We start from the raw sequence: 27,823 nt of genomic DNA, 5'->3' as shown, positions 1-27,823 counted from the left end.
AAGCCCCCTAGACCTAGCTCAGACAGAGGCACTCCAGAAGGGTACACGGCCCTGAGCTCTCTTCCAGATGATCGACCCTGAGCCTCGTGACCACGGACTTCTATATGTTCCGGAAACTCGAGGGCCGAACCACACGGGGGTCGTCTCTCAATCACCCAAAAACAAATATCGATTAACCCCATACAAAACAGGCATTTCCCTAACCCAATGATACTACAGTTCAATACATTGTATTCACAACGGACTTCAGGATGAAGTCAACTTGGAAACATTTACCCTGATTAACAGAAAACTCAGACAAGGCTCAACACCCCATCCAATCAACACTTAGCAGAGTCAGACTCAGCAACATTATTTACAAACTATTTACAAGGTGTATGTCTGGTTTGCAGCCATCCAATCTATTCTATGCATTTAGCACTAGATTGACAGGGTTTGCAAGGCTTCCCATTCTTTGCTTGCAAATTGTATCTGTTCCAGACTCCCTGGCACCTCTCGCAGCCTGTCCCAGCTCTGCAGAGAGCAATTCCAATTTGATCAAATCTCCCAGCAACCCTGAAACTTAACCCCATTTTGAAGTCCTAGCTGGTCCAATTTAGCCAGGAGTAACGTTCCTTCCTTTTATCATTATGATAACCCATCATAAATGATAACCAAAGTGGCTCAGTAATCTGCTAACCAGATATACATAAGTGTGCTTTACATTTTCCATTCATCAGTAACATTAGATGATGTTGTTTCTTCTCAGAATCTTGTAAAGCATCCCGAGTTTACATGGACATGACTTCACAAGTCCTGTCTTGTTTTTCGTTTGAGTTGAGTTTTCGTGGGCACGAATTCCCTCCATCAGTGTTCCTGCCCAGTCTTCCATCACCTTCCACAGTCTAAACCCTAGAAAAATCCTAAGAAGCTTGGGACAAAGCAAGTTACCTCATGCACTCATGCTTTCCCACACACTCGCTATTTCTATTTCACTTGAACCTAGCCCTATTCTATTATCTATTGAACCTATTATATTGTATTCCTATCTGTTCCCTAACCTACTCTTTATTATTCTAGGATCGACACTAAATATCCTTCTTCATCCTCACACGGTGTTACTAGGTGACAGGTAATCATATGAATTTCCAGCTGGGTTCAGTCCAGATTCCCCTACAGGTGTGACTTTAATTTGAAGCAAACCATGATAAATGTTCCAATTTAACCAAATTCAGTCTCAGCCTTCAATTTACTATTTCGAATTTCAATGCCCATTTCTTCTTCATTCCACATCATTGTAGCTGATAATACAATTCCCTTCCAATTCCAGTGGAATTCCCAGCTGTTCAAATTTAAACAATCAATTTGTTTTACTACTAATTTCATCCTAAGTCCAATCAAAATGCCAAATCCAGGAACAATTTCTTTTCATCTTGATAATATAAGCCTCTTTAAGGGCTTATATTATCAAGGGTTAAACAATTCAAATACATCGGGTAAATACACATCGGCTCTGCTATTCCCAATACAATCCAAGTTTCTCCCTGCAGTTAACCAAGTCTGTCCTCCAGTTTCTCTACTTTATGTACAGACTCGTCACTATGATAACTGGTTACTATGCTAAATCTCCACTATGTTGGTTCTTTATTTTATTAGCTCTTATTATGTTAGCTTTTACTATGTTGGCTTCGTTCTCTATCTAGGGGTTCTCGCTTTCATTCTATCGGCTTCGTTGTCTAGGGGTTCTCACTCCTATAGTTCTCAACCACTGAATGATATCTTAATCCGGTCTCTTAAAGGGAAGTCCTGTTGCTCACAGTTCCTTTTTTGACCATGTCCAGTTATATTCCAATTCCAATTCCCATTTTAAGTTCCAAGTTTAATTCCAATTTTTAATCCCGATTTTAATTCAACCCTCATATTCCCTAAGTAATTCCATATTACCAGATCTTCCCAAGTTTCATCCTTCTTGATGCCCTTTGAACAATCCGTTCCATCTTTGTCCACCTTTCTGAGGACGAGATAACAACAATGTTAGTTAATCATCAAACTCCAATTAGTCCTGTCAGATTCCACAAGTCTAGTCCAAATCTTGAAAAAATTTCGAACCGAATCCAAAATTTATAAATTTATTTCTAAACCGCATAATTTGGATGCAATTCAGATATTGTGCCCCAAACCACAGAGAAATATTTTATTCAAAATCAATTCTTTAGAGTGAGGTCTGTCACAGAAGTTATTATGTTGTTGATGTTATTTCCATCAAAGGTGTTTAAAGTGTCCTTTATTCTCCTTCCTTTTATTCTTCCAGTAGCCAGGTGATCTAAAGTTAGGCACTAGGGTAGGTACTTTCTTCCTCCTTTCTGATGATGGTGTCTGTTGCTAGGGAGTGGAGATTGCTGGCCTTCCCAAGTATCTTAAAGGGGCAGGACAGTGTCAATTCTTCCTGCTGGTCACCTTTTTCTGGGGAGCTACATTACATTCCGCTGTCTTCTTCCCGTTCTTAGGGGTCTGTGTATTCTTTTACCTCACTCCCCAGATAGTTTCTTGTTGACACACTGTCCTGCAGGCACAAAATCAGCAATACATTAGTGCAATATTTTATTTTTCCCACTCCCATTCCTGCTGCACAGTAAGTTTGTTTCTTCTTTCCCTAGTGCCATTTCCATTCATCAGTTGTTATCCTTTCCCACACTAGCTACTATGTTATTCTTGCCGTTCTCCTTCCTTCAGTGAGAATTCTCTGAGAGTCAGATTCGATGTATCCTTCTCAGTTAGGAAGGGGTGATGTTACAGTACTGTTTCTTACGCCAGAGGACGCCTTTTAATTTTTATCGGATGGTATAGTTGCTCACTGGCAGGTCAGAGCCACTGAAATGGGTCAGACTGTTGGTCTGTCTCTTCCCCCTGGTCTCCCTGATCCCCTGCCAGTATCCCCGTCCTCTACCTTCAGGGTCACCGGGACCTCGGTTTCCGTGACCCCGTGGCCTCCTTCTCTGTCCCCTTCCTTCCCGATGATATACCTTCATGGGACACGACCGACTCCAGTGCCCGAGTCCTCCACAATTAAAGCATTGATCGGGCCAGATTGCTCTACACCAGCCTAGGAAAGATTGGTTCTGTAAATGGGAGGTCCAGCCAGGCCTTGAGGTCTTCTTCCTCCTTATCCTCAGTCGTTCTTATCGCCCTTATTTGTAATTCTAACCTCCGTGCTGCCGTTAGATTATGTGTTTCGATGTTTGATGTTTGCCTCGATGTTTGATTGTCTGTGGTCTGGGGAGCATTTACACCTGATGCGGGAATTTCCCTACACACACATTGTCTACGGGGATTTCTTCCTAAATTCTCCTGCGGTGACTTGTTCCGATGACATAATATTATTTACGTCCGGATCAATCCACCCATATTCTCCCCTTATCTCACCCCCTGGAAGGCTATTTGTTTTATCCCGGTACCTCAAGAACGATTCCTTTATTTAGCAATGTTACAAAATTTTGAGATTTTAAAAATCAAGTCTGTAATTTATCCCATCAGATAAAGCATAAAAAGAAGTTTAATTTGACACCTAATTCACTTTCATATCTTCAGTATTAAAAAGTTATGGCCATTTTCATATTTGGAAATTAGCATCTTGTTCCCTATTGCTTTTCCATTGACTTAACACAAAAGCTGTGACCGAGGACAGTCAAAAGCCCATAACTTTCTTAAAAATTAAGAGAACTGAAAGACATTTTCAGTTATTATAGTTTGAAGCATTCTGAAGCAAATATGAAACAATCTTACTTAGATGATTTGAAATTAAAGCATTTAATTAGTTAGTTACCTAATTGTAGCTAATTACAAAATTCAATTACTAGATCTAAACATCTATACATTTCTTAAGAATAGATGAACATTTTTTAATAGCCTAAGTGTCCAAATAACATTCACACAATAATTCACAATATAACATAATTTTTAAATCTCATTGTCATGGATTTATAGGCCAAATGGAAAGATTTGTTTAATACCTGTAAATGTTTAATACCTATAAATTAATGGCCATTTAAATCATCTTGCGAGTGGGTTTTTCTGGAACGCAATCATTTGGAACGTTGCGGTTGCGGTGAATATCGGCAGGAAAAATACTGCCGGTTCGTATGGGGGAAAAAATCACCGTTTCGCAACGTATAATGTGAATTAAAGGCATCTTAAGGAGCACTTTTATACATAAAATAAACGGCTTTCCTTTACCTGTTCCGTACTTGAAATCCGTCCCCGTTGTTGGCGTTGATGGCTTTAGAAGCTGATTTTAAAATTACTCCAGCGCTGAACTTGTTGGGCGATTTAAAAAAAAAAAATACACAGAACGGCCGTCGGAACAATTCTTCAGCAAAAGCTTGCACTCCAACAATATATAATCCAGGACAAGGTAGGAAAAAAACGCGTTTTAACCCCCTCCCCCCTTCAAAGGCTCCAAAATCGCGCACAGGGACAGTGGCAGAACTGCAGCACCGCTGAAGGTAAGTATTGTAACATACCTACTTTATTCTTTCACTACTGGAATTCCTAATTAATTTCGGTACCCATGTCGGTGAAGTCTTTTTCCTAGCTCCTGGGTGGCATATTATTCCCTTCAAGGGGTACAAACCCTTTCTCGTTCTTATCCAATTAACCCGATTTAATTTCCGTTGGCACCTTCCCTTTAAGAGCCGTTTCACCAGTCTCTTTCAGCACTCTCTCCTGCTCCTGCTCCTGCTCTTGCTCCTGCTCCCGCTCCTGCTCCTGCTCCCGCTCCCGCTCCTGCTGTTGGCTTATGAATTTCCCTTGGCCCCGCTCTGAAATGTCCTGAGAAGGATCAGGTATATTATCTTCTCCTATCCCTAATTTACCAGCCGCCATTCTTAGGGTGGACAGTGAAACAATTTCTTTATTTATTTTCCTCCTAGTGAAGAATTAACTTGGTTGCTTCTTCACTATTCCCATAATCTCTAATGATTCTTTCTACATAGTTTATGCCGATCAAAGACTTTACTCCACCCAACAGCCAAAGCTGATCTTTTAAAAGTGCGTATAATTTCCCCGATAATCCCCTCAATCCTTCATTTGGAAGCTCACTGCAAATTATCCTTATCGGGCTGGCCAATCTATTTGATCGATCCTTCACAGAGACATTCCCCATCTCGGAACAATGGACAAAACACAAATTGCGAAATAAAGTTTCCAGAGACTACCACCTCTTTCTTCCACTACTTCTCCCAGACTCCAAGGTCAATGGAATCTCTCTCTCACAATGGGTTACAATCTTTCCGATTCACACCTGTTCAAGACTATCTCCCAATCACTCCTGTTTAATTATTCAAACCACTCGCTCCTATTCAGTCTCTCCCAACTCTCTTATCGGTTAAATCACAATCGCTGCATTCAATTCCAAATTTTTAAACAAAGGGCCTAAATGCCACTAGTAGTCTCTCACGCAGCAGCTTCTCACACAGCTGTCTCTCTCTTTTATCTAACTTTAAGGTGGCACAAACAAATAAGCTCAAACCACGCTAACAAGACTATAACTACGAATGAAAATATTCTCCCGATTATTAATAACCCAAAACACACCCCAATATAAATTATAATCATACAGTAAATCCCACTTTTATCAATCCTCCTCGTGGCGCAATCAATTAGCAAGATGACTCCTCCCCGACTCAGCGATCGAAGAAGTACAACCCCTGATCGAAGCACCCCAATTCGGATTTACAAAACAATTTTAAACAAATACGAATGTCTAAATTAAACACTACGGATATCTAACTTAAACACACTCTCGCTTCAAGTTTTAAATCTGTAAACACTCGTACAAGCAGCAACACAATGACGGCCCGTGAACTTAAACACGTTCTAAATCTTGACTTTTAATTACTCTAAATTTATTTACATACAGAAATATTTACAATATCAGGATAACGATACGAAAAGCTATTTTTACAATTTACAAAATTATTTAAAGCATTAGCGCACAATTCATGAACATTTGCTCCCTCCTCCACTTCACGCTGGTATCACGCAGTGAGCCTCTCCCTCTGATACCAAAGATTTTCCCCTTCCTAGTTTACTATTTGCTGAGGGGTACTATTCCCTTAAATGATTACTTTTCCTCCCGAATGTTACTATCCCTCTGCTAAGGCTGGACTTCTATAGGGGGACCTCTACCCCTCCTTTCTAAGTTCGATAGAATTAGGGGTACCCTTCGCTATTTGGATTACTTTTCATCAAGTAGGGAGGCTCCCGTCTCTCAGGTACTCTTCACTATCAGGTACTAATCAACAATCAACCAGATGGTTACTATTCACTGTTGATCAGCCGCTATTCGGAATCCATCACGGACATGCACCAACTTCGAAGTTCTATATACAGGAATTTGAATCCCACCTTACGCAGAACTTCAATATGAAATCCAGTATTTGGAAATTTTGCTGCAAATTTAGAACACTCGAACTCGAACTCGAACTCCTAATTTTTAATGCGTATCTTATTACTACGCGGGCTCTCGAATCAGCTAAAATTGCCCAAATGATTTTCTTGAATAAACTAGAGTATTCCGGCCAATCTATACCCAGTTTATCCAAGCTTGGTACCTTTTCGAGATTCCTCATCCGTCACACAGGACTCAGATATCTACACACAGACACACCCTCTGCTAAGTACCGAGGATCCAGCACCTTGCCGCTTCACGCTGTGAATTATCGATGCCGTTTTTCGACGCGCAGCTTTTCAATTCACGCTCCCGGCAGCAATCCGTTCGACGATAAGACCTGTCTTTAATACCCCACCTAATCCGGATACCAGGTCGACCCTTGGGCCACCCAATGAATGCAGTCCGCCCAACTATGATCAATTTAGGCCTTTAACCAAAGACCGGGCCTTTAACCCAACCCCACCAGGGCCTCTAACCCTAGCCTTGTTTTATGGGCCTCCAAACATAAAGGCATGCTAATCACTCCCCTGTGCTTGCTAGACACTGTTCTAATGATCTTGATTAGACCCTTTCCTAAGTCCACGAATGATCGATCCGCTCCGACTCACGAAGTGCTGAAAATCAATGCGAAAACCGCACAGTGGTGCCGATTTCTGCACCCGCGATCGAAACAGCTCAACACCCTAGATCGCAAACTTGTGTTTGGGGGTCTTTTGAGATCCCGGACGAGCCCCCAATGATAATTGCTCATTTCGCAGCTTCCACCCAGTCTAGTTTCAGTAAAAACACTGAATCAAGCACTTGAATCAACTAAATTTTATTTTACCAAAAGCGCGTCACAAATCACATACTGTACCCATCCCACCACGTGTTCGATCCTTGCGTCTATCTGTTCAAGCCCTCTAGGCCTCGCTCAGACAAAGGCACTCCAGAAGGGTACGCGGTCCTGAGCGCTCTTCCAGAAGATCGACCCTGAGCCTTGTGACCACGGACTCTTATTTGTCCTGGGAACTCGAGGGCCGAACCACACGGGGGTTTTCTCTTAATCACCCAATTACAAATATCGATTAGCCCCATACATAACAGGCATTTCCCTAACCCAATGATACAACAGTTCAATACATTGTATTCACAATGGACTTCAGGATGAAGTCAACTTGGAAACATTTACCCTGATTAACCGAAAACTCAGATGGCTCAACACCCCATCCAATCAACACTTAGCAGAGTCAGACTCGGCAACATTATTTACAAACTATTTACAAGGTGTATGTCTGGTTTGCAGCCATCCAATCCATGCTATGCATTTAGCACCAGATTGACAGGGTTTGCAAGTCTTCCCATTTTTTGTTTGCAAAATGTATCTAAGTTCCAGACTCCCTGGCACCTCTCTCAGCCTATCCAGCTCTGCAGAGAGCAATTCCAATTTGACCAAATCTCCCAGCAACCCTGAAACTTAACCCCATTTTGAAGTCCGAGCTGGTCCAATTTAGCCAGGATTAGCACCCTCATCCTCCTGTGCTCCAAGGAATAGTCCCAGCCTACTCAACCTCTTCCTATTGCTCAAGCCATCGAGTGGAAGCCAACAAATGAAACGGAAACTACACCAAAAAGCCAAATAACCAAACGGACACGATGCAGAAAAGCCAAATAACGGAACGGTCGAGACGCCAAAAAGCCAAATAACCGAATGGGCGTGACGCCGAAAAGCCAAATAACTTAACGGACAAATAGCCAAATAACGTTTAATTTTCCTTCGCCGCTTTTGGACTGCCATAGATCAAAGAGCAAAGTATTTTTGTTAGCAATGATTTACCATGGTGCTTGGGGTTAAGAGGCTCTCTCTCTCTCTCTCTCTCTCTCTCTCTCTCTCTCTCTCTCTCTCTCTCTCTCTCTCTCTCTCTCTCTCTCTCTCTCTCTCTCTCTCTCTCTCTCTCTCTCTCTCTCTCTCACTCTCTCTCCTCTCTCTCTCTCTCTCTCTCTCTCTCTCTCTCTTTTAGACTTAACATATCCTAAAAGACTTACTATTTACCATTAAAAGGTTTAAAAATTAGGTTTGTGAACTTCAATTTAATATTGGACTATAGCAGACATTTAGCCATAATTTCATTTTGTCATGAGGAAATGGTTGGGGGAGAAGAAGAAAGAAATGATAACAATTATTGTTATGATCGAGTTTGAGGAAAATGCATCATCCTGGAACAGATCAAAGTTTAACTTTTGATAACAATTCGTATTATTAAATGGTAGTTTCGTTACCACAAGGAATTTTGAAAGTGATGTGAAAAATTAAGTTGCACAGTATAGCTGTTGTTTTGGAGATAGGACTAAAGCATACTGATAGAGCACAATAAAGGGAGTGCTCTGTTGATTTGGTACATTCTGTATCTAACATTGGATTGTATGGTGTTGGCACTATGTGCGAGGAGTGAAAGAATGCTCAATACCAACATACCTCATGTTGATAAGTCATACATCAATCATGAAAACTTAATTCCCTTGGATAGAAATACCCTAAATCCAACATTGTAAATTCCAGGAAAGAGAGAAAAACAGACAAGAGGCATTATCTGAACATTTGGTTCATATAATATGGATCATGTACAGCTTCTTTCTTTGTCCTGTTAAAACAAAAAGTCAGTTTGACCCTGTTTGCAAAGTTGTGGATTGTCAGTGCACAAGGGAATGAAACCCAACTGTGACATTAATTTAGAAAGATTATTATTGTAGCAGATGAGATAAATGAACCATATGGTATGAAATGCAGCTTGTACAACAGATAACTGCTTATTTCAGATTGCATTAAATAATGTATGATTTGGAGTGTATTTGTGTCCTTATTTGCACTGAAGTTATACATAGATGAAGATCAGTCAGAAATTATTAAATGTGCAAAAATGAAATACCTTGCAAGCATACATTTGAGAATAAGCGGAACTATGTTCCATAAGAGGTCATAGAATCATATGAGAATATCTTGGACAAAATATATCTCAATCTATTTGCAAGCAAATGTTTTTAAATAATTTAACAGCTGGAACTACTGTTCCCACACTCTGGGAATTTGCTTTGGCTTCATAAATTTTATCTTTAATCTGTAAATTATTGCTAATTTCAGGCACACTTTGTAGCAATATTACCTCTGAATCAAAAGGTTTACATTGAAACCCATTTGTGAACTTCAGTCTATAATGTGGCTTATCACTCAGTATGGAGTTTAGAAAGTCCTGGTTCATTGACATTTAGATGAGATGTACAACCATGAGCTCATCCACTGATTTTAGTGGTTCCAGTTGATTAACTATCCCAAGACACTGTTGGAAGAAGAAAATTAAACAAAAAAAGTGAAAATAATGGCCAAGATCTTCCTGGGAAATAGCAGCAGTTCCACATGGAATGCTTTGGCAAAGCACCAATTTCTTGTTTTCCAGCAGTTATGTTGGAAGTAGGCCATTTAGCATTTTGATTCATTTTGGTGGAGACAAATGACTATCAGTAAAAGAAGTACGTTTCAGGTAATTTACATTTTTTATGTTAATTATATTTAAAAATATATACATTTAAGTTACATATTTTTTGTGCTTCAAATATACACTTTTTTCTTTTGATAGTTCTTTAAATTTTAATCTATTTTATGGATTAATATTTAACAGTTTAATGTTTTTTAATGTTGGTCATGTACAAGGCAGATTCAATCATTCAAATTGCTTGAAGCTTTGACTGTTGGTTAAAGCTGAGTGTGTTGCTTAACCAACTTTCAAAGTACTTATCTCGGCAGAGCTTTCTCGGCCCCTATTAACTGATGCTTTTGCTACTGCGAAGCCCGTGCATTGCCTATTGACAAGAAAACAATGCACTCAAAGCATTTAAAAGCATATAGTGCAAATTCTGTTATTGCTCATGCCCAATATCTTTGGGCATTTAAATAGTTGTCTATACCAGAATCAGACTAAATTAGTGACTTGTAGCTCTTTCAGTCCCTTGAGCTTGTTCTGCTATTCAGTAAGGCCAGGATGGATTCTCGACCTCAAGAAATTAATCCTGCTATTTCTCCATATCTTCTTATTCCTCGAGTATTCAGAAATCTATCCATCTTAGTTTTAAATATAAGCAATGACTGAACTTTCCTAAACTTCTTGAAAATAAATTTGGTATTGGTTTATTGCTGTCATGGGAATCAAGATATTGTGAAAATCTTTTGTGTGCTACCCAGAAACAGCATACATCAGGTAGTGCAAAGAGAAGATAAAGAGTGCAGAATATAGTGATACATCTACAGATAAGGAACAGATTTAAAAAAATTGCAAGGGCCATTAACGAGGTGGACTGGAAGATGATGAATTCATCCTTGATATTTGAGAAGTGTATTCAGGAGTCTGACAATGGCAAGGCAGAAGCTATTCTTGAATCCAGGAGAGTATGCTTTCAGGTTTTTCTATATTCTACCAGGTGGAAGTGGTCAGAAGAGGAAATGAATGCGATGTGAGTGATAATTCCGGTATTTATATCCCTTAGTCCATTCAGTGAAAACGCCGACTAGAATACCTTAAATCTCCTTTATTTCATCAAGGTGACCTTGAATCTCTGTCCTGCTCCAGGAAACTCTCCCAGCAAGCAATCACAGAGAAACGTGCTCAAACAAAGGAATTAGCATATATATATATATGGTTGATACAGTGGGAGGTAACTCACAAAGGGCGGTAATTCTAGACCAATAACTACAGTATCACATGGTTACATAGGTGGGGACAATCTTTCCACTGAATTACAATCATACACAGTATAACACATCTTAGCCAATCACAATAGCATCAAACATCACATATTTTACAAGAATGATAATGTCACAGCAAGAAAAGTGAAACTTAACTTCAATCAGCCCCTGATCTTCAAAAACAGAATACTTAACCCTCTAATCCTAGAGTATTCCCAGTTCTGCATATTATCAAGTGGTCCTTGGTTATGTTGACTGCTTTCCCGAGGCAGCATGAAGTGTAGATAGAGTTGGTGGGGGAAAGGCAAAGGGAGATTGGTTGGCGTGGTGTACTGAGCTGCGTTCATGACTCTGCAATTTCCTGTTGTCGTGGGAAGAGTAATCGGCATACCAAGTTGTGCTGCATCCAGATTGGATATATTCCATGATGTATTGGTAGTAATCGGTATGGGTTCTTGGGGATACGCCAAATTTCCCATCATTTTCTGACAAAGTCGAGGCATTGCTGTGTTTTCTTGGTTGTAGCTTCAATGTGGCTGGTCCAGGACAGGTTCTTGTAATATTTACACCTAGGAACTTGAATTTCCACTTCAGACTGGGCATGTACTTCACCCCACATCGCAAAGTCGATGATCTGTTCTGTAATTTTGCTGGCATTAAGGAAGGGGTTTGCATCTTAGCACCTTGATACTAAGCTCCAAATCTCTTTGCTGTACTCTATTTTGTCATCATTTGAGATCTGGCCCATACAGTGGTGTCATCTGCACGTGTAAATGGAGTAGAGTGAAATTTGGCTGCAATGTCATGAGTCTGTAGAGAGCATAGTAAAGGACTCAAGATGCAACCTTGGTGGGACACCAGTGTTAAGAACTATTGTGGAGGCAGTTTTGTCTCGACACTTCCTTCAGTCTTAAATTCTCCAGTTATTTTGAAAATGTGATTCCAAATTTTAGACCCCTCAGTAGAGACATCCCCTTTAGACCTATTCTGTCGAGCCTGCAAATAATTTAGTATTTTGTAATCACAGTTCATTCCTCTAAACTGTAAAAGAACAGCTATTTTACAGATTTACATTTTATCCAATCTCTCTATTATGGCAAACTTGCAATCTAAGAACAACTTCTATGGCAAGTATATCCTTCCTTTGGTAAGGAGACCAAAGTTTCACACTGTACTCAAGATATGATTTCACCAAGACTGTATACACTTGCAACATGACATCCTAACTATTATGCTCAAATATTTACTCTTCTTGCAATAACTCCATCGACATTTCATGCTGCCCGTCAAGGCCACCAGCATAATCAAGGACCATTCTCAGCCTGGTCACACCCTGGATGGGGACTGGACATTGTGCCTTCCCCCACAGTGGTAACCATTGTGGGGGGATGATTTTTGTATGTAAGTGAATATTTTAGTTTGTGTCCAAGATGGCTGTCGGAAGGGAGAGTGTACGCTGGCGCGGTTTAGCTGCCGCTGCTCTCTCTTCCTATTGTGTTTTTGATTTTTTGTCTTTGGATCGAATTCTGTCTTTAATTTGTGTATTGGTGATGTCTTTATTATTTATTTTACTCCGATTATATGTTTTTTTACTCTTGTTAATTTCTGTAAGGTGTCCTTGAGACTTTTGAAAGGCGCCCACAAATAAAATTTATTATTATTATTATTATTATCCCCTCTCCCATAAGGCAGGAGAGACCGAAGTTTGAATATATCTACCTCCGAATTCAGAAACAGTTTCTTCCCGGCTGTAATCAGGCAGCAGAATGGTCCTCTCCTCAGCTAGAGCGTGGTCCTGACCTCCCATCTACCTCATTGGAGACCTTTGAACTCTCTTTAAATGGACTTTATTGGACTTCAATGTTATAAGTTGTACTAAATGTTGTGCCCTTTATCCTTTATCTTTGCACTTTGCATTATGGCTTGATTGTATTCATGTACAGGTTTTTCTGGAATGTATAACACACAAACATAACCTTTTCACTGTATCTCAGTACACATGATAATAATAAACTAAACTAAACAAAGTACAGCTATTTAACTTCCTAACACCTTGCTGCATATATATGGTAGCTTGCAATGATTTGTGAAATAAAAACATCCAGATCCCTTTCAACATTTCCTAATCTCTCCAATTTGAAAAATGTAGTATTACTGTATTTTCTACCCCTCATTGACAAACACAATGTTTCCCACATTTTTTAACCGAATCTATTGAAGCACCAAATCCCCCAAATGCATAATTTTGGTCTGCTTTCCTTAGAATTAGATAATTGGATGTATTAATAATGGTTTAATAGAAGGTTGTTATAGGCCCTCATATCTTACACCAGTAATTGTTGGTTTTCAAAGTTCAGTGCATGAAGAGAAGACACGAAAACTCAATTTTATTTGAAGAAAATGTATTCAATTTTATAAATGTTTCAAGCAGGCTACTTACAATCTTTATTATAGAAGGCCAAGTATGGAAAACATTGCTAACAGGAAGAAATTATGTAATGTCCACATCAAAACCTTCATGGCATCATACCAATTGATAGATTGGTTTTCATGTGCCATAGTAATGAAAGCTAAAGCCTATTTTAAATAATTTTAATGAGGATGGAATTCTTCCTGACATATTTGTTGTTTACCTCATGCACTAGATATTGAATAATGAATCTTTAAATGGCAGATTGATCAATATTAATCTGGTGTGGATTTATTTCCTCATAATGTCCAGTCAACATAATAACATTGATGTTTTTATTTAATAGGTGTCCATGGATGTCCATGTACCAGAGAACGAATATCAAAGGCAAAAAACAAAGATTTCATTGATCCGTGTCCTCCGATCTGTTGGACAGGTTAGTTATATGTTCTTTGCTAACGTTGTATGAAGTATTTCAATATTGTTGGGTTGTAGAATGTATTGATAAATAGAAATATTTCAGGAATTAGAAATATCTCCATAAAGTTTGTGACTAATACATCAAACAGATCACATAACATGGTAGTCAAGAAATTAATACTCAATCACCTGCTAAAATATCAAACTACAGTGTAAATTAGATTTTTGGTATTGTGAATGCACAGTAAAAATACTGTTTTCCCATCAAATAGATGTGGTAGATTATGAAAAAGATTATGTGGTAGATTATGAGGCATCATTATCAAGGCTAACATTCATAACTCTTCTTTATTGCCCTTGAAAAATGATAGGAACCTACTTTCTTGAAATGTAGTGGTCCTTCTAGTACATGTACTCCCACTGTGTTGTTAAATCAGGAGCTTCCAGATTTATAAGCAGTGATAATGACTGAATAGCTATCAAATTCCAAGTCAGAATGATGTGCAGTTAGGAGACGAATTTCCACGTGATAATTTCCATGCACCTAAAGCCCATATCCTTCGTGAAAGGTAATAGTAATGGAAAATGCTATCAGAGTTGCATGGGCCAACAATCATTGTGTTCACTGATGTATGCTGTAGTGTGCTTGTGGTTGAGGGAATAAATATTTAGGCATGTCGATGGGACACCAATTAAGGAGGCTGCTTCTGGAGAGTTGTCATCATTCCTGACTTGTGCCTTGTAGATAGCGGAAAGACTTTGGTGTGTCAGGAAGTGAGTCACTTCCTGCAAGATATCCAGCCTCTGACCTTTTAGTAGTCACAGTATTTTTGCAGCTGGTCCAATTGAGTTTCAGTCAAACATTGTTTGCCCTTCTTGGTGCATGCTTGAGTATTGCCTAGGTCTTCCTCACATGGGCCAAGTAGTATATTTGCTGAGAGTATTGAACATTTGTGCAATCACCAATGAACGTCCACAATTCTGGTCTTATGATGGAAGAAAGCACAGAAGTCCTGGGATAGCAATATTCTGCTTGGAACACCTACACCTGAATGCACAATAGAGAAGGTTGCCCAATTTTGCATTCTTGCTGTCATTATAGTAGGCATAATTTGGGACCTAATATCACTTGTAGTGGATTATAATTGATTTTTAGGTTAAAGGATTTGCACAGAAAAAAACAGCTGGAGCTAAAATAATGTACCTGCACCATATCTTGATGGATTATTTGACAAATTCAAGTCACATATTGTGTGGTAATGAAAATATGACAGGCTAGGTTGTTTTGATTCACTTGATTGTTTTGGTTACAGAGAGCATGGTGATTTTAGTTGGGCAGGAGTAATGGGAAGGCACAACCATTTAGATGGCTGCACTGTGGAGGCAAAGATACTCATGTCAAGGCCAGAATGGCAATTGAAGATGTGTTTAAACTGTTTATTTCAATGAACACTGACTATCTCTTTGTCCTTAAATTATTTTATTACATACTAGACTAGGTGGGACCCGTTGGGTCCCAGCATCACATGGGAGGGCTGGTCCCCCAATACAACCAAGGATAACTGACCGGTAATGTTAAATGTCCGCCGAGCTTCATACCTGTGTATCTCTGGCTTCTTAAAAGTTGTCTCCACTCCTTTTCCCTCCTTCTCCCCCCTTCTCCCCCCTCTCCTCCCCCCTCTTTTAAAAGACTTACTGTGCACTGTGCTTTAGTCATCTTCATTACAACACCAACCTTCCTGATCCTCGTGGTATCATCTCGGCTTTGAACCGTGTGAATTTCACTCAGACAGAGCTCCCCCTACTTGCCCTGCCTGCTGCCTGCATAACGGGCTGGTGAAGGAAGCGATGTGTGTGTGTGTGTGTTCCACTCTGACAGTCGCCGTTCCAGTTGCTGGTTTTTCAGGCGACTGCCGGCAACTTGACAGTCACCAGCAGTCGCCTTAAAAATTGCCTTAGTGGGCAGGCCCATTAAGGAAGACCTCCACCGCGACCTCTGGCGACCTTAAGCGACAAAAAAAAATCACGGTCACGGTGACCTATGACCTCCTACGACCTTCCTCGACTATGTGTACGACCTCCTACGACTATGTTGAAGACCTCCCTCGACTATGAAGAAGACCTCCTTCGACTATGTCGAAGACTGGCTTCGACCATGTACATTTTACTTGAGGAATTGGTCCGTGAATGGACCGTGAATGAGCATGACCCCCTTCCACCTCAGAAGACCACACCCAAAACCAACAACGACCAGTGACGAGTGTCTACAGCTCAAATGATCACCTGATAAAATGATGTCCTGTCTGCATTTTTTTCTCCCAGGTTTTTTTAAAAATCATTCTGAACCATGCAAGTAAGGAAGGAACTAGTTTGGAGGATGTTAGTAAAAATGCTGTTTGCAGTAGCCCTTTTGCTTCAGCAGCCTTTTAAGAAAGGCAGAAAGGGAAGAGCAAGGGTGAAAAGGAAGCACAAGAAAAGGTCTCAATGGGTGAATGGAGATGATGTGATGGACTGTCCCAGTACACCAGATGACTGGAAGAGAGTGGCACTGGGCTTTGACAAAAGATGGAACACGTGGGGCAGTGGATGGCAAGCATGCTATTCTTGTCCCTGTCCCTGTACCCCTCATTTTCCTTATCATACAGGATGGTATTCTGCTGGAACCATTCCTCAAGGTCCCCCTCCTGCTGCCTGGTGAAGGTGTAGGGCATAACCTTCCTCCAGCCCTCCCTCACCACCAATGGGGCATCTGCCTCTGATGCTGTGTCAGACACAGGAGAAAGGGCTGCTTTGCTGCCTTCAAATGAGGCAGTGAAGGATGGGGTGGTATATATGAGGACATATACTACCACCCTGGTCTCCTCCTCCAGGGGTCTCTCATGCAGGGCTACCTCCTCCTGCATTATCACCTGTGGTTCAACCAGGTTCAGGAATAGCTACTTCCCCACAGCCATCAGGCTATCAAACCTGGCTCGGACAAAACTCTGATTATTAATAACCCATTATCTGTTATTTGCACTTTATCAGTTTATTTATTCATGTGTTTATATATTTATATTATGGTATATGGACACACTGTTTTGTAGTAAATGTCTACTATGTTCTGTGTGCTGAAGCAAAGCAAGAATGTAATTGTCCTATCAGGGACACATGACAATAAACTCACTTGGACTTGAACGTGAACCTCCTGCATCTCCTCCTCCTGGGTGGGCAACACCTGCATGGCAGGTTATTTTGTGGGTTGTGCCCTCCTCCTGCACTGCTGCCTTTTTGGTGTCATCTCTAAAACATGTCTCCTCTCCAAAAAACTCTCCAGCTATGAATGAACATGCCTTGGAGTGAAAGAGGTGACGTTCTACTGTTTAAATCACCTTTATTTTTTCTACTGACCTATTTTCACTCCAGGGCTATTACCTTCAACTACCTTCGACCACCTTCGACTAGCATCACGACCTACTACGACCGGCTTCGACTAGAACTACGAATAAAAAAATATCGATTTTTCCCACGGCGACCTATTTTTAGTCGCGGTTAATTTTTAACATTTTGAAAAATACGCCGCGATCTAGCTGAAGCCTCGACTACGCGGAGACCACTCTCGACCATGAAGGAGAGTGACGAAGACCTCCTACGACCTCATGGCGACCTTGCCGCGACTATGGGTCGCGGACAAACTCGCCAGAGGTCATGGTGGTGGTCACCCAAGTGGGACAGGGGCTTTAGGAAAGCCTGCCATTAGTTGTCTGAGAACACCCCGCAGAATTTGACGAAGCAGCTACCTACTTGCTTCATTTAAAAAATTGATTCCAGTTAAATGGAATTAAAATAACGTGGAACATTTGCTGTATTAATGATTTTTTTATTTTTTATTATTACAATTATTTTAATTAATAAATAGACATTTACAGAATTAACTCAACAGTTTAGACTGCACCTGTGGTGAAAGAAGCAACATTAAAGAATTATTTAAGAAGGAACTGCAGATGTTGGAAAAATCGAAGGTAGACAAAAATGCTGGAGAAACTCAGCGGGTGAGGTAGCATCTATGGAGCGAAGGAATAGGTGACGTTTCGGTTCGAGACCCTTCTTCAGACTGACTTGGGGGTGGGGGGGCGGGACGAAGAAAGGAAGAGGCGGAGACAGTAGGCTGTGGGAGAGCTGGGAAGGGGAGGGGAAAGAGGGAGAAAGCAAGGACTACCTGAAATGTTCATACCACTGGGGTGTAAACTACTCAAGCGAAATATGAGGTGCTGCTCCTCCAATTTACAATGGGACTCACTCTGGCCATGGAGGAGGCCCAGGGCAGAAAGGTTGATTCAGAACGGGAGGGGGAGTTGAAGTGCTGTGCCACCGGGAGATCAGGATGGTTATTGCGAACTGAGCGTAGGTGTTGGACGAAGCGATCGCCAAGCCTACGCTTGGTCTCACCGATGTAGAGCTGCTGACACATAGAGCAGCGGATGCAATAGATGAGGTTGGAGGAGGTGCAGGTGAAACTCTGCCACACCTGGAAAGACTATTTAGGTTCATGGATGGAGTCAAGGGGGGAGGTAAAGCAACAAGTGTAGCATTTCCTGCGGTTGCAAGGGAAAGTACCAGAGGAGGGGGTGGTATGGGTGGGAAGGGACGAATTGACCAGGGAGTTATGGAGGGAGCGGTCTCTGCGGAAAGCCGAAAGGGGAGGAGATGAGAAGATGTGGCCAGTGGTGGGATCCCGTTGGATTTTTATTCCTGAGGAAGCAAACGTGGCCGTGGTAACGTGTCTGGGTTAAGATGTGGTCATAGAGTTGGAGGGAAGGGGGAATCACAGAGGAGGGGGCAGTGAGAGAGGAGGTTGTTAAACTGTCTTCGGAGAGAGGAGGAGAACTTCTTTATATTCTTCCTTGAGGAGAATTAAAGAATTAGATCAGCAACTTTTGTAACAAAACTTCTGATGAAACTGTTTAGTTCTCAATGAATCCAGTCTCACACACTCGGAACATACAGCAGCTGCTGCTTTTATTTTAGATTGCAGTATTCTGCTTTTGTAATTTAATTAATAATGATTATACTGTATGCATTTTAACTTAGGAAAGACTAATTGTTTATAATAAAATGTTGTGCAAAAAGTGAATCATATATTGATGGAAGATCACACCTGAAATGTGTTAACATGCAAATAACATCCTTGAGATTTTGTTTTATGTCTTTCAGTTTCCAAGCTGCACCCCACAATTTGATCCATATACAAATGATCCCTGGGATGTCCGCAAGAGAAATCTCAAACGATTTCAGCTGGCTGCACGAAAGGTACAAATTAATTCTAAATGCATAAGTATAACTAATAATTTATAAGTACATTTTTTTGTTTGAATCACCTTTACAGGTGTCTACCATTGACACATTTCTGTTATATATGTTATTAATTAACCAATCTGCAGCCTTCAACCCAGTTAATCACACCATACTCCTAAAGTTTCTCAATTAGCACACTGAATTGAATAGTACTTCACACATTTTGCTTTCATTCTTATCTGTCCAGTTCTAGCATGCTGTTCACTAGCAATGCAAGCAAGCAAGTTTATTTATATAGCACATTTCAGCAACAAGGCAATTCAAAGTGCTTTACACAAAGCATTAAAAAGGCAATAAAAAGCAATAAAAAAGTAATTAAAAAGAATAGAAAATAAAAACAAGCTAAACATAGAAACATAGAAATTAGGTGCAGGAGTAGGCCATTCGGCCCTTCGAGCCTGCACCGCCATTCAATATGATCATGGCTGATCATTCAACTCAGTATCCCGTACCTGCCTTCTCGCCATACCCTCTGATCCCCTTAGCCACAAGGGCCACATCTAACTCCCTCTTAAATATAGCCAATGAACTGGCCTCGACTACCCTCTGTGGCAGGGAGTTCCAGAGATTCACCACTCTCTATGTGAAAAAAGTTCTTCTCATCTCGGTTTTAATGGATTTCCCCCTTATCCTTAAGATGTGACCCCTTGTCCTGGACTTCCCCAACATCGGGAGCAATCTTCCTGCATCTAGCCTGTCCAACCCCTTAAGAATTTTGTAAGTTTCTATAAGATCCCCTCTCAATCTCCTAAATTCTAGAGAGTATAAACCAAGTCTATCCAGTCTTTCTTCATGACAGTCCTGACATCCCAGGAATCAGTCTGGTGAACCTTCTCTGCACTCCCTCTATTATGAACCATCCAGACCTCTGAGGTCATCTGGGACAGGTCTTCTTTCTGTCCCCAGAGTCAGAACTATCATGGAGAAGCAGCGTTTAGTTTTTAGCACCACAAAATACAGGAATAAAAATTACAGTGCAGTGTTAGAAATGAATAATTATTTAATTTAACTAAAATTAAAAATAATTAAAGGCTGCGTCAAAGAGAAAAGTCTTCAGCCCCGATTTAAAAGAAATGAGAGTTGGAGCAGACCTGCATTTTTCAGGAAGTTTGTTCCATATATGTGGTGCTAAAAACTAAACGCTGCTTCTCCATGTTTAGTTCTGACTCTGGGGACAGAAAGAAGACCTGTCCCAGATGACCTCAGAGGTCTGGATGGTTGATAATGTAGCAGAAGATCAGAAATGTATTTTGGCCCTAGACCAATCAGTGCTATATAAACCAACAGTAGTATTTTGAAATCAATTCTTTGACAGACTGGAAGCCAGCGTAAAGACCTCTATATTGGAGTGATGTGATCCACTTTCTTGGTCTTAGAGAGGACTCGAGTAGCAGCGTTCTGAATCAGCTGCAGCTGTCTAATCGTTTTTTTAAGGAGACCTCTGAAGACAGCATTACAGTAGTCAAGTCTACTGAAGATAAATGCATGGACAAGTTTTTCCAAATCCTGCTAAACCATAAGTCCTTTAACCCTTGATATATCTGAAGGTGTTTGTAGGCTTACTTGGTAATTGTCTTAAAGTGGCTGTTGAAATTCAGGTCTGAGTCCATGATTACACCAAGAGTTCGGGCTTTGTCCGTGGTTTTTAACATTGCCGATTGAAGCTGAGCACTGACTTTCAATCGTTCCTCTTTGGCTCCAAAAACAACTACCTCAGTTTTGTCTTCATTTAATTGAAGAAAGTTTTAGCACAACCAGCCGTTGATTTGTTCGATACACTTACTCAGTATTCGGATAGGTCCATAGTCCCCTGGTGATATGGTTATATAAATTTGTGTGTCGTCTGCATAATTATGGTAACTTATTTTGTTGTTTTCCATAATCTGAGCCAGTGGGAGCATGTAGATGTTAAACATATGAGGCTCCAGAATGGAGCCCTGGGGAACTCCTCGTGTCATATTTGTCCGCTCTGATGTGTAATTACCTATAGAAACAAAGTAGTCCCTGTTCTTTAAGTAGAATCATACTAGTTTAGTACTGTGCCAGAAAGTCCAACCCAGTTTCCCAATCGGTCTAGTAATACGGTGTGGTCGACCGTGTCAAATGCAGCAATGAGATCCAGTAATATGGCTTTTGTTCCTGCATATTTACTATAATTTATGGTCTTTGGCAATATCTCTCTCATTGGCGCCCCTCCTGATAGAACATAGAGCATAGAACAATACAGCATAGGGACAGACCCTTCAGCCCACAATGTCTGTGCCGAAAATAATGTCAAGACCAACTCTTATCTGCCTAAATGTAATCCATATCCCTTCATACCCAGCATATCCATGTGCCTGCCCAGCAGCCTCTTAAATGTCACCATTATAAAAGCCTCCACCACCATCAGGGATCCCTGACAATGTGTTCAAGGCACTCACCACCCTCTGTGTAAAAACAACTTGTCCAGCACATCTCCTTTAAACTTTGCCCTTCTCGCCTTAAAGCCATGCCTTCTATTATTTGATATTTCCATGCTGGGAAATAGCTTCTGACTGTTTAACCTATCTATTATTAATGGTAATCATCAGGATGTTGATGAAGAGATACCTGGTGATAGTAATGATGTGGATTATTTAGAGCTATCTGAAGATGGACTATTCTTGGCACTTTGGTGGAGCAGATGTTGAATGCCTTGGAATTTGTACAGGTCTTGCTGCATCTCAGCATGAACTGCTTCATTTGCTATGGAGTGGGAAATGGAACATAGTAGAGTTATCAATGAACATCCCTTCTTCGGACCTTAAAAAAAGAAGGAAAGTCATTGATGAAACAGATGTTTGGATCCTGGACATCGCCCTTAGGCAATCTTGCAGTGAGGCCATAGAAACTGGTGCCATAGAGTTTTCAAATTACTCCTTGTTATTCTCAATACTGAGGAACCTACAACTCAGTCTCTCATTACCTATCATGTTCAAAATCTTACCATAATTTACAATTGTCTTTGGTGTACATGCTGTCTATATTGGACACTTCTGGAACTCTTCTCTTAGATCCTTGAGTTTATGAATATTACTTGACATCAATAACTTCCACAAAATGTATTCTGTTCGGCATGGCCATTCTGCCAACATTTTATTTGCTAATATTTCTTTTGATCTTAGGTTATCATACAATGCAGAGTAAATCATAGGTTGATTTTGTTGCGAAAACCTGTTGAAGAACGTAAAACTCAAACAGGTTTAATTCATTTCAATGGTAAGCATTTGATTATTTAATCACTTAAAACAAGTAAAACATATATCAGGCAACTGTCATTTTAAATGTTAGTATTTTATACATAATAGAAAACAAATGCCTTATATTATTTATAAATCTTATTATTACATAATACTTTTCCATAAGATTACTTTGAATTATTTGGCATGTATGCAGCATAAGATGACTTACTGTGGGATTGTTCTTGTTTTTTAGAAATAAGCATTAACTTTCAGTCATTATATTGCTTTCAAATAATTATTTTCTAAACGACTTTGAGTTTGAAGCTGTATGTATTTTTAAAAGTGCTATTCAAAAGCTTTCCAAGCAACTCTGGATAGAAATTCCAGTACATGCATAGAACGAGAGGCTTTAACAGCAACATTGACGTGCCATGGCCCTATTCTACCAGCAAACAAGCCATAAATCCGCGAATCTCATTCAATCTTTATCCTGTACAAAATCATGCAGATAAAGCAATTTGTCTGGTTGGAAAGTCAGTGCCCATAAGGATTAAGCCTTCTCTTAATCTACTAGCACTAGTTGGACTAACCCTAATAGAGCTCTTCTTAATTGAAGATTTGAAACATACACTTTAAATAGTGCCTTTAGATATGAATTTTACTTCGGAGTCACGTGAGTGACTACGTGAAGAACCCGCTCAGTGCGCAGGCGCGGCATTACGCCAGCAGTGCAACAGCGGCCGCAACGGGAGTTAGGCACTCCCGCTACAGAATGAAACGGACCGTCAGGTGAGTATCCTGAGGTCGGGTTTTCTTTTACAGGTGAGCCTTTTTTCTGCTTGTGTTTTTTACAGGCAGAGAAAAAGGCTCTGGAACAAAACTGTCCCCCGTTCAAGGAGAACGTTTTCCCGTTGGGGAGGGGGGCAGCAACAGGCGGTAGGAGCGTTACCCGGTGTTCCTCTATTCCCCGACACCGTGCCGAGGCCAGCCCGCTAGTACCTGAACAGCGGGCTGGATGCATAGCCACCCGAAGAGGCATCCGGCAGATGTTCCCGATTGGGACGGGACGTCTCTCCACCCGCACGGGGGGAGAGAGAGCCGCCTGAGCCGCTGGAGCGGCTCACGGAGCAGGTGTCTGCGAGACGCGCTGCTTGAGGGGCGCTCTTGCATCTACAAGGCAAAAGCTCCAGAAGAAGGCGGTAGGAACCGGGCGCTCCGCTATCCCCATCACCGCGCCGAGCCCAGTCCCGCTAGTGCCTGAACTGCGGGCTGGATATCTAGCCATCCGAACAGGCATCCGGCCGGTGGCATCCGATTCGTCGGACGGGGACATGTCTCTACCTAAAATGGAGGAGAGACAACCGCCTGAGCTGCATCCAACAGCTATTGGAGTAGCTCCAGCGAGATGCGCAGAAAGAGCGCTCTCGCGAAAAGAAAAAACAAGACTTTCGAAGAAATCTGCCCCGTCCAACTCCGCAAGAGGAGAAGGGGGGGCAGCAACAGGCGGTAGGAGCGCTATCCGGGCGCTCCGCTATCCCCGACACCGAGCCGAGTCCAGCTCCGCTAATGTCTGAACAGCGGGCTGGAGGCAAAGCCAAACGGAAGAGCAACCGGCCGGTGGCATCCGACTCGTCGGACGGGGACGTCTCTCCACCCAGGAGGGGGAGGGACAGCCGCCTGAGCCGCATGGAGCGGCTCTTGGAGCAGGTGCTCCAGCAAGGTGCACCCCGGGAGGGGAGCTCTTGCAGAGGGAGGTCAGGCACTCCCTCTACAGTGCCTCCTGCACTGTCCATTGCATCCTCCTTTCCAGAGGATAGCTTTGGGGACCAGGACTGGGCTGGTCCAGAACAAGGGGTTATGGCTGAAGATTTCGGGAGTATGCAGGGGGTGCAGGAGAAGGAACAGCTGCTTGGTGCAGTGGGCCGCTACGTGTCAAAACCCCGTGCAGGGGAACCGCTAGAGGCCAAACTAGCGGCAAGTATCAATCACCTTTCCAACAGAGCTCTGCAGGGGCAGGTGATTAATGAAGCTTTAGATACCTATACGGCGCCGGAGAACTGTGAACCTCTAAAAAGTACCAGCGGTGAACAGCCAAATCTGGGGACACATTGGGGCAACCATCCGGCACCACGAGCTAAAGCTGCAGCGGATACTCCGACTATTGACAGCAGGCATCACTTCGTTTGCTCGTTCTATAAACAACACCGAGATGACCACCAATCAACAGGATACACTCGCGTTGTTGTGTAACACGCAGTTTGAAATTAATAATCTGCGGAAAGAAATCATCAAACCTGCCATCAGTCCTCGATTTGCCGGGCTGTGTAAAACACCAGCCGATAAGCCAGACAGGCTGCTCTTCGGGAAGGCAGGGTATAAAACGAGCAAACTGAAAACACACACCACCAAGTGGCAGCACCCCACCGCATCCACCAGTAAACATCCGCCATTCAACACTGGTGAAAGCTCGGGGTCCGCTTACTTTCACCGTAAGTGTTTTTTAGACCAGGGCCCAGAGCGGACCCCATGGAAAATGCGCCAACCCCCAACAAACACGCCACATCAGACACCTCGCAAGCCTCGTCCGACCAAAGGGAATCAGAGGAAATACCCGTAACCATGGAGGTAGGTGGGTCTGGTTCCTATCACCTTTTGGGAGGTGGAGGCTTAATACTAACAGGAGGTAGATTGCACCGGTTTGAAGCATAGTGGATATAAAATACAATTCATGTCAGAAAAAACGCCGCCAGTTCAACAATGGCCCCAAAGGGTATTTCTCCCTCCGTCAAAGAGAAACGTGAGGGACAAGCTGAACTGGTGAGACTTATCACAAAGGGGGTCATCGAAAAGACCAAACATGAACCTTTGGAATTTGTATCGAATATATTCACTAAAACCAAAAAAGATGGTGGCTGTCGCATCATCATTGACTTAACATCACTAAACAAATTTGTTAAGTATAAACATTTCAAAATGGAGACATATGTTACTGCCAAACAACTGAATTCCAAAGGATATTCGACAAGTAGCAAGAGTAATTGGGAAAATGGTAGCAGCATTTCTGGCTACACAATTCGGACCTTTGCACTATCAAAAAATTTACAGAGAGCAAAGGTACAGGCAATAAAACGACATACAGGTCACTATGATCATGTCATGAACTTACCCACTGAAGCAATATCAGAGCTACAGTGGTGGGCAGAAAACGTTTGGCATAGTTTCAGCCCTATCTTTATCACTAACCCTACTTTAGTTACTAAAACAGATGCCAGTGCTCAAGGCTGGGGAGCGACTAACTCCATATCCAGCACAGGTGGTAGATGGACTAACCTAGAGTCATCATTACTACTTACGCTGGGCATTAACTATCTAGAGATGTTGGGCGCCTTTTATGGTTTAGAAGCATATGTATCTAATATGCAGCACTTGCATGTTCGGTTACAAATTGATAAATACTACGGTGATGGCTTATATTAACCATATGGGTGGCATAAAATCATTGTCATGCGACAAATTGGTCAACATGATTTGGCAATGGTGTGTCGAAAGACATATTTGGCTATCAGCTACTTACCTACCAGGTAAGCTAAACACCCATGCCATGAGAAAATTAAACGCCTGGGTTGCAAGTTTGAACAGACCTTACCTGGAACTGGGATTGTCCAAACAAACCATCACCATGTCGGCATCCCTTCGAACATCCACCAGAGGCAGTACTTAACCAGCATCAAAAAAGGGAGAAGTACTGCCAGGAAACAGGGACGACATACGCAACAGCTACAGCCACCAACATACTGGAGTTCCTGGCCTATCTACACCACGATGTAGGGATCAGCTACAGTGCCATCAACAACCAGCGCCAGGACAACAGGCGATGGGATCCCATCCACTGGTGGTAAAACTGATGAAGGGCATTTACAATATCAAGCCCTAAGCCCAGGTATACCCATATTTGGGATATCAGTATGGTCCTGACATATCTCAGGGAATGGCCACCAGCCAGATCCCCCGGCCTCGAGCAAGCTACACTAAAGACGCTCATGTTGATGGCACTTGTATCCGCTCAGAGGGTCCAGTCACTACACCTATTGCGACTGGACAACATGATCACAGCTCCAGACCAGATCTGTCGTTATCCAGCGACTGATCAAACAGAGCAGACCAGGAACACCTAATCCAGTCGTGGCTTACCCACCAGAACCGGTTATGTGCCATGACTCACCTACTATCCTACATAGACACAACCAAAATATACGAGGGAGATGAAAAGCCTTGTGGGTCAGTCACAAAAACCTTATGGTCGGGTGACGAGCCAAACCATTGCGAGATGGCTCAAGCAGGTGCTAGAAACTGCTGGGATAAACACTAACATGTACAAATTTTATTCCACCAGGACAGCATCCATGTCGACGGCTAAAGAATGGACATGCCTATAGACCACATCCTGGCTACAGCAGGATGGTGGGGGGGAAAAGACCGTTCAGAAATTTTATAATAAGCCGTTGGCAAAACCTGGTTTATTTGCAGTAAAGATTTACGAACTGCAAATATTTAATTTAAGCCCAGGGGAGCAACTTAATTCTCTGTTGTTATTGTTTAAAAAATACCATTGTGTTTTTCTACAAATAGACTCATTGGTTGATTACGATAACACTTCCTCCCTCAAGAACTTCGGCAGTGAGTGAAATGAAACTGTTACACGGTTTGAAATCACAGAGCTTTGAAATCTTCACGTAGTCACTCACGTGACTCCGAAGTAAAATAGTAAGATTAAACGAGAACTTACCAGTTTGAAGTTTGATCTGTATTTTATGAGGAGTTACGATGAGGGATTACGTGCCCTCCGCTCCCACCCTCATTATATGGATCAAACTAATAAATTGATGTCTCCTTATCTTTACTATGTTTACTTCAAATAACTGTGTCTATCTGTGATTCCACACCGCTGCTTGGAAGTATGCCGCGCCTGCGCACTGAGCGGGTTCTTCACGTAATCCCTCATCGTAACTCCTCATAAAATACAGATCAAACTTCAAACTGGTAAGTTCTCGTTTAATCTTACTATTAAAAGGTAGCTAACTACCCATCTTGATGCTCAATGATTTAGTTCCCGGCAAGATCTGAAATCTTTCCTACAGTTCTCAAAATAACCCCCAGGTATCATCTGATGGGAATTGCAGAAAACCTTTAAAAGTATCTTTGGATCTCCATGAAACTGGAGAGCAGAGGACCCATTCATTATATTCCAAACGGCAAGAAACTTTGTTGAAAGCAATTTCGAGCCCTAAATAGTCTTACTGCCTTTCTATTTA

The 27,823-nt window shown here is 41.7% G+C and overlaps 1 protein-coding gene and 1 long non-coding RNA gene across 2 annotated transcripts in view; one reads left to right on the top strand and one right to left on the bottom strand.

Annotated features, from left to right (window-relative positions):
- Window positions 1–27,823, top strand: part of cfap221 (cilia and flagella associated protein 221) — a 128,217-nt gene that overhangs the window by 62,756 nt on the left and 37,638 nt on the right. Inside the window, exons 13-15 of the mRNA XM_033024602.1 lie at window positions 13,901–13,990; window positions 19,168–19,263; window positions 22,455–22,548. Coding sequence (XP_032880493.1) covers window positions 13,901–13,990; window positions 19,168–19,263; window positions 22,455–22,548 — 280 coding nt within the window. The remainder of the gene's footprint in view (window positions 1–13,900; window positions 13,991–19,167; window positions 19,264–22,454; window positions 22,549–27,823) is intronic.
- On the bottom strand, window positions 891–26,268 carry LOC116975461. Its single transcript, XR_004412625.1, has 4 exons — window positions 26,258–26,268; window positions 15,574–15,587; window positions 9,472–9,473; window positions 891–1,100 (listed from the first exon to the last, which is right to left on the bottom strand). It is a non-coding gene; the product is annotated as an uncharacterized LOC116975461 (long non-coding RNA).

Source organism: Amblyraja radiata, chromosome 7 (assembly GCF_010909765.2).
Source record: "Amblyraja radiata isolate CabotCenter1 chromosome 7, sAmbRad1.1.pri, whole genome shotgun sequence".
Lineage (NCBI taxonomy): Eukaryota > Metazoa > Chordata > Chondrichthyes > Rajiformes > Rajidae > Amblyraja > Amblyraja radiata.
The sequence above is the reverse complement of the archived record's forward strand: the minus strand, read 5'-3'. Positions and strand labels throughout refer to the sequence as shown.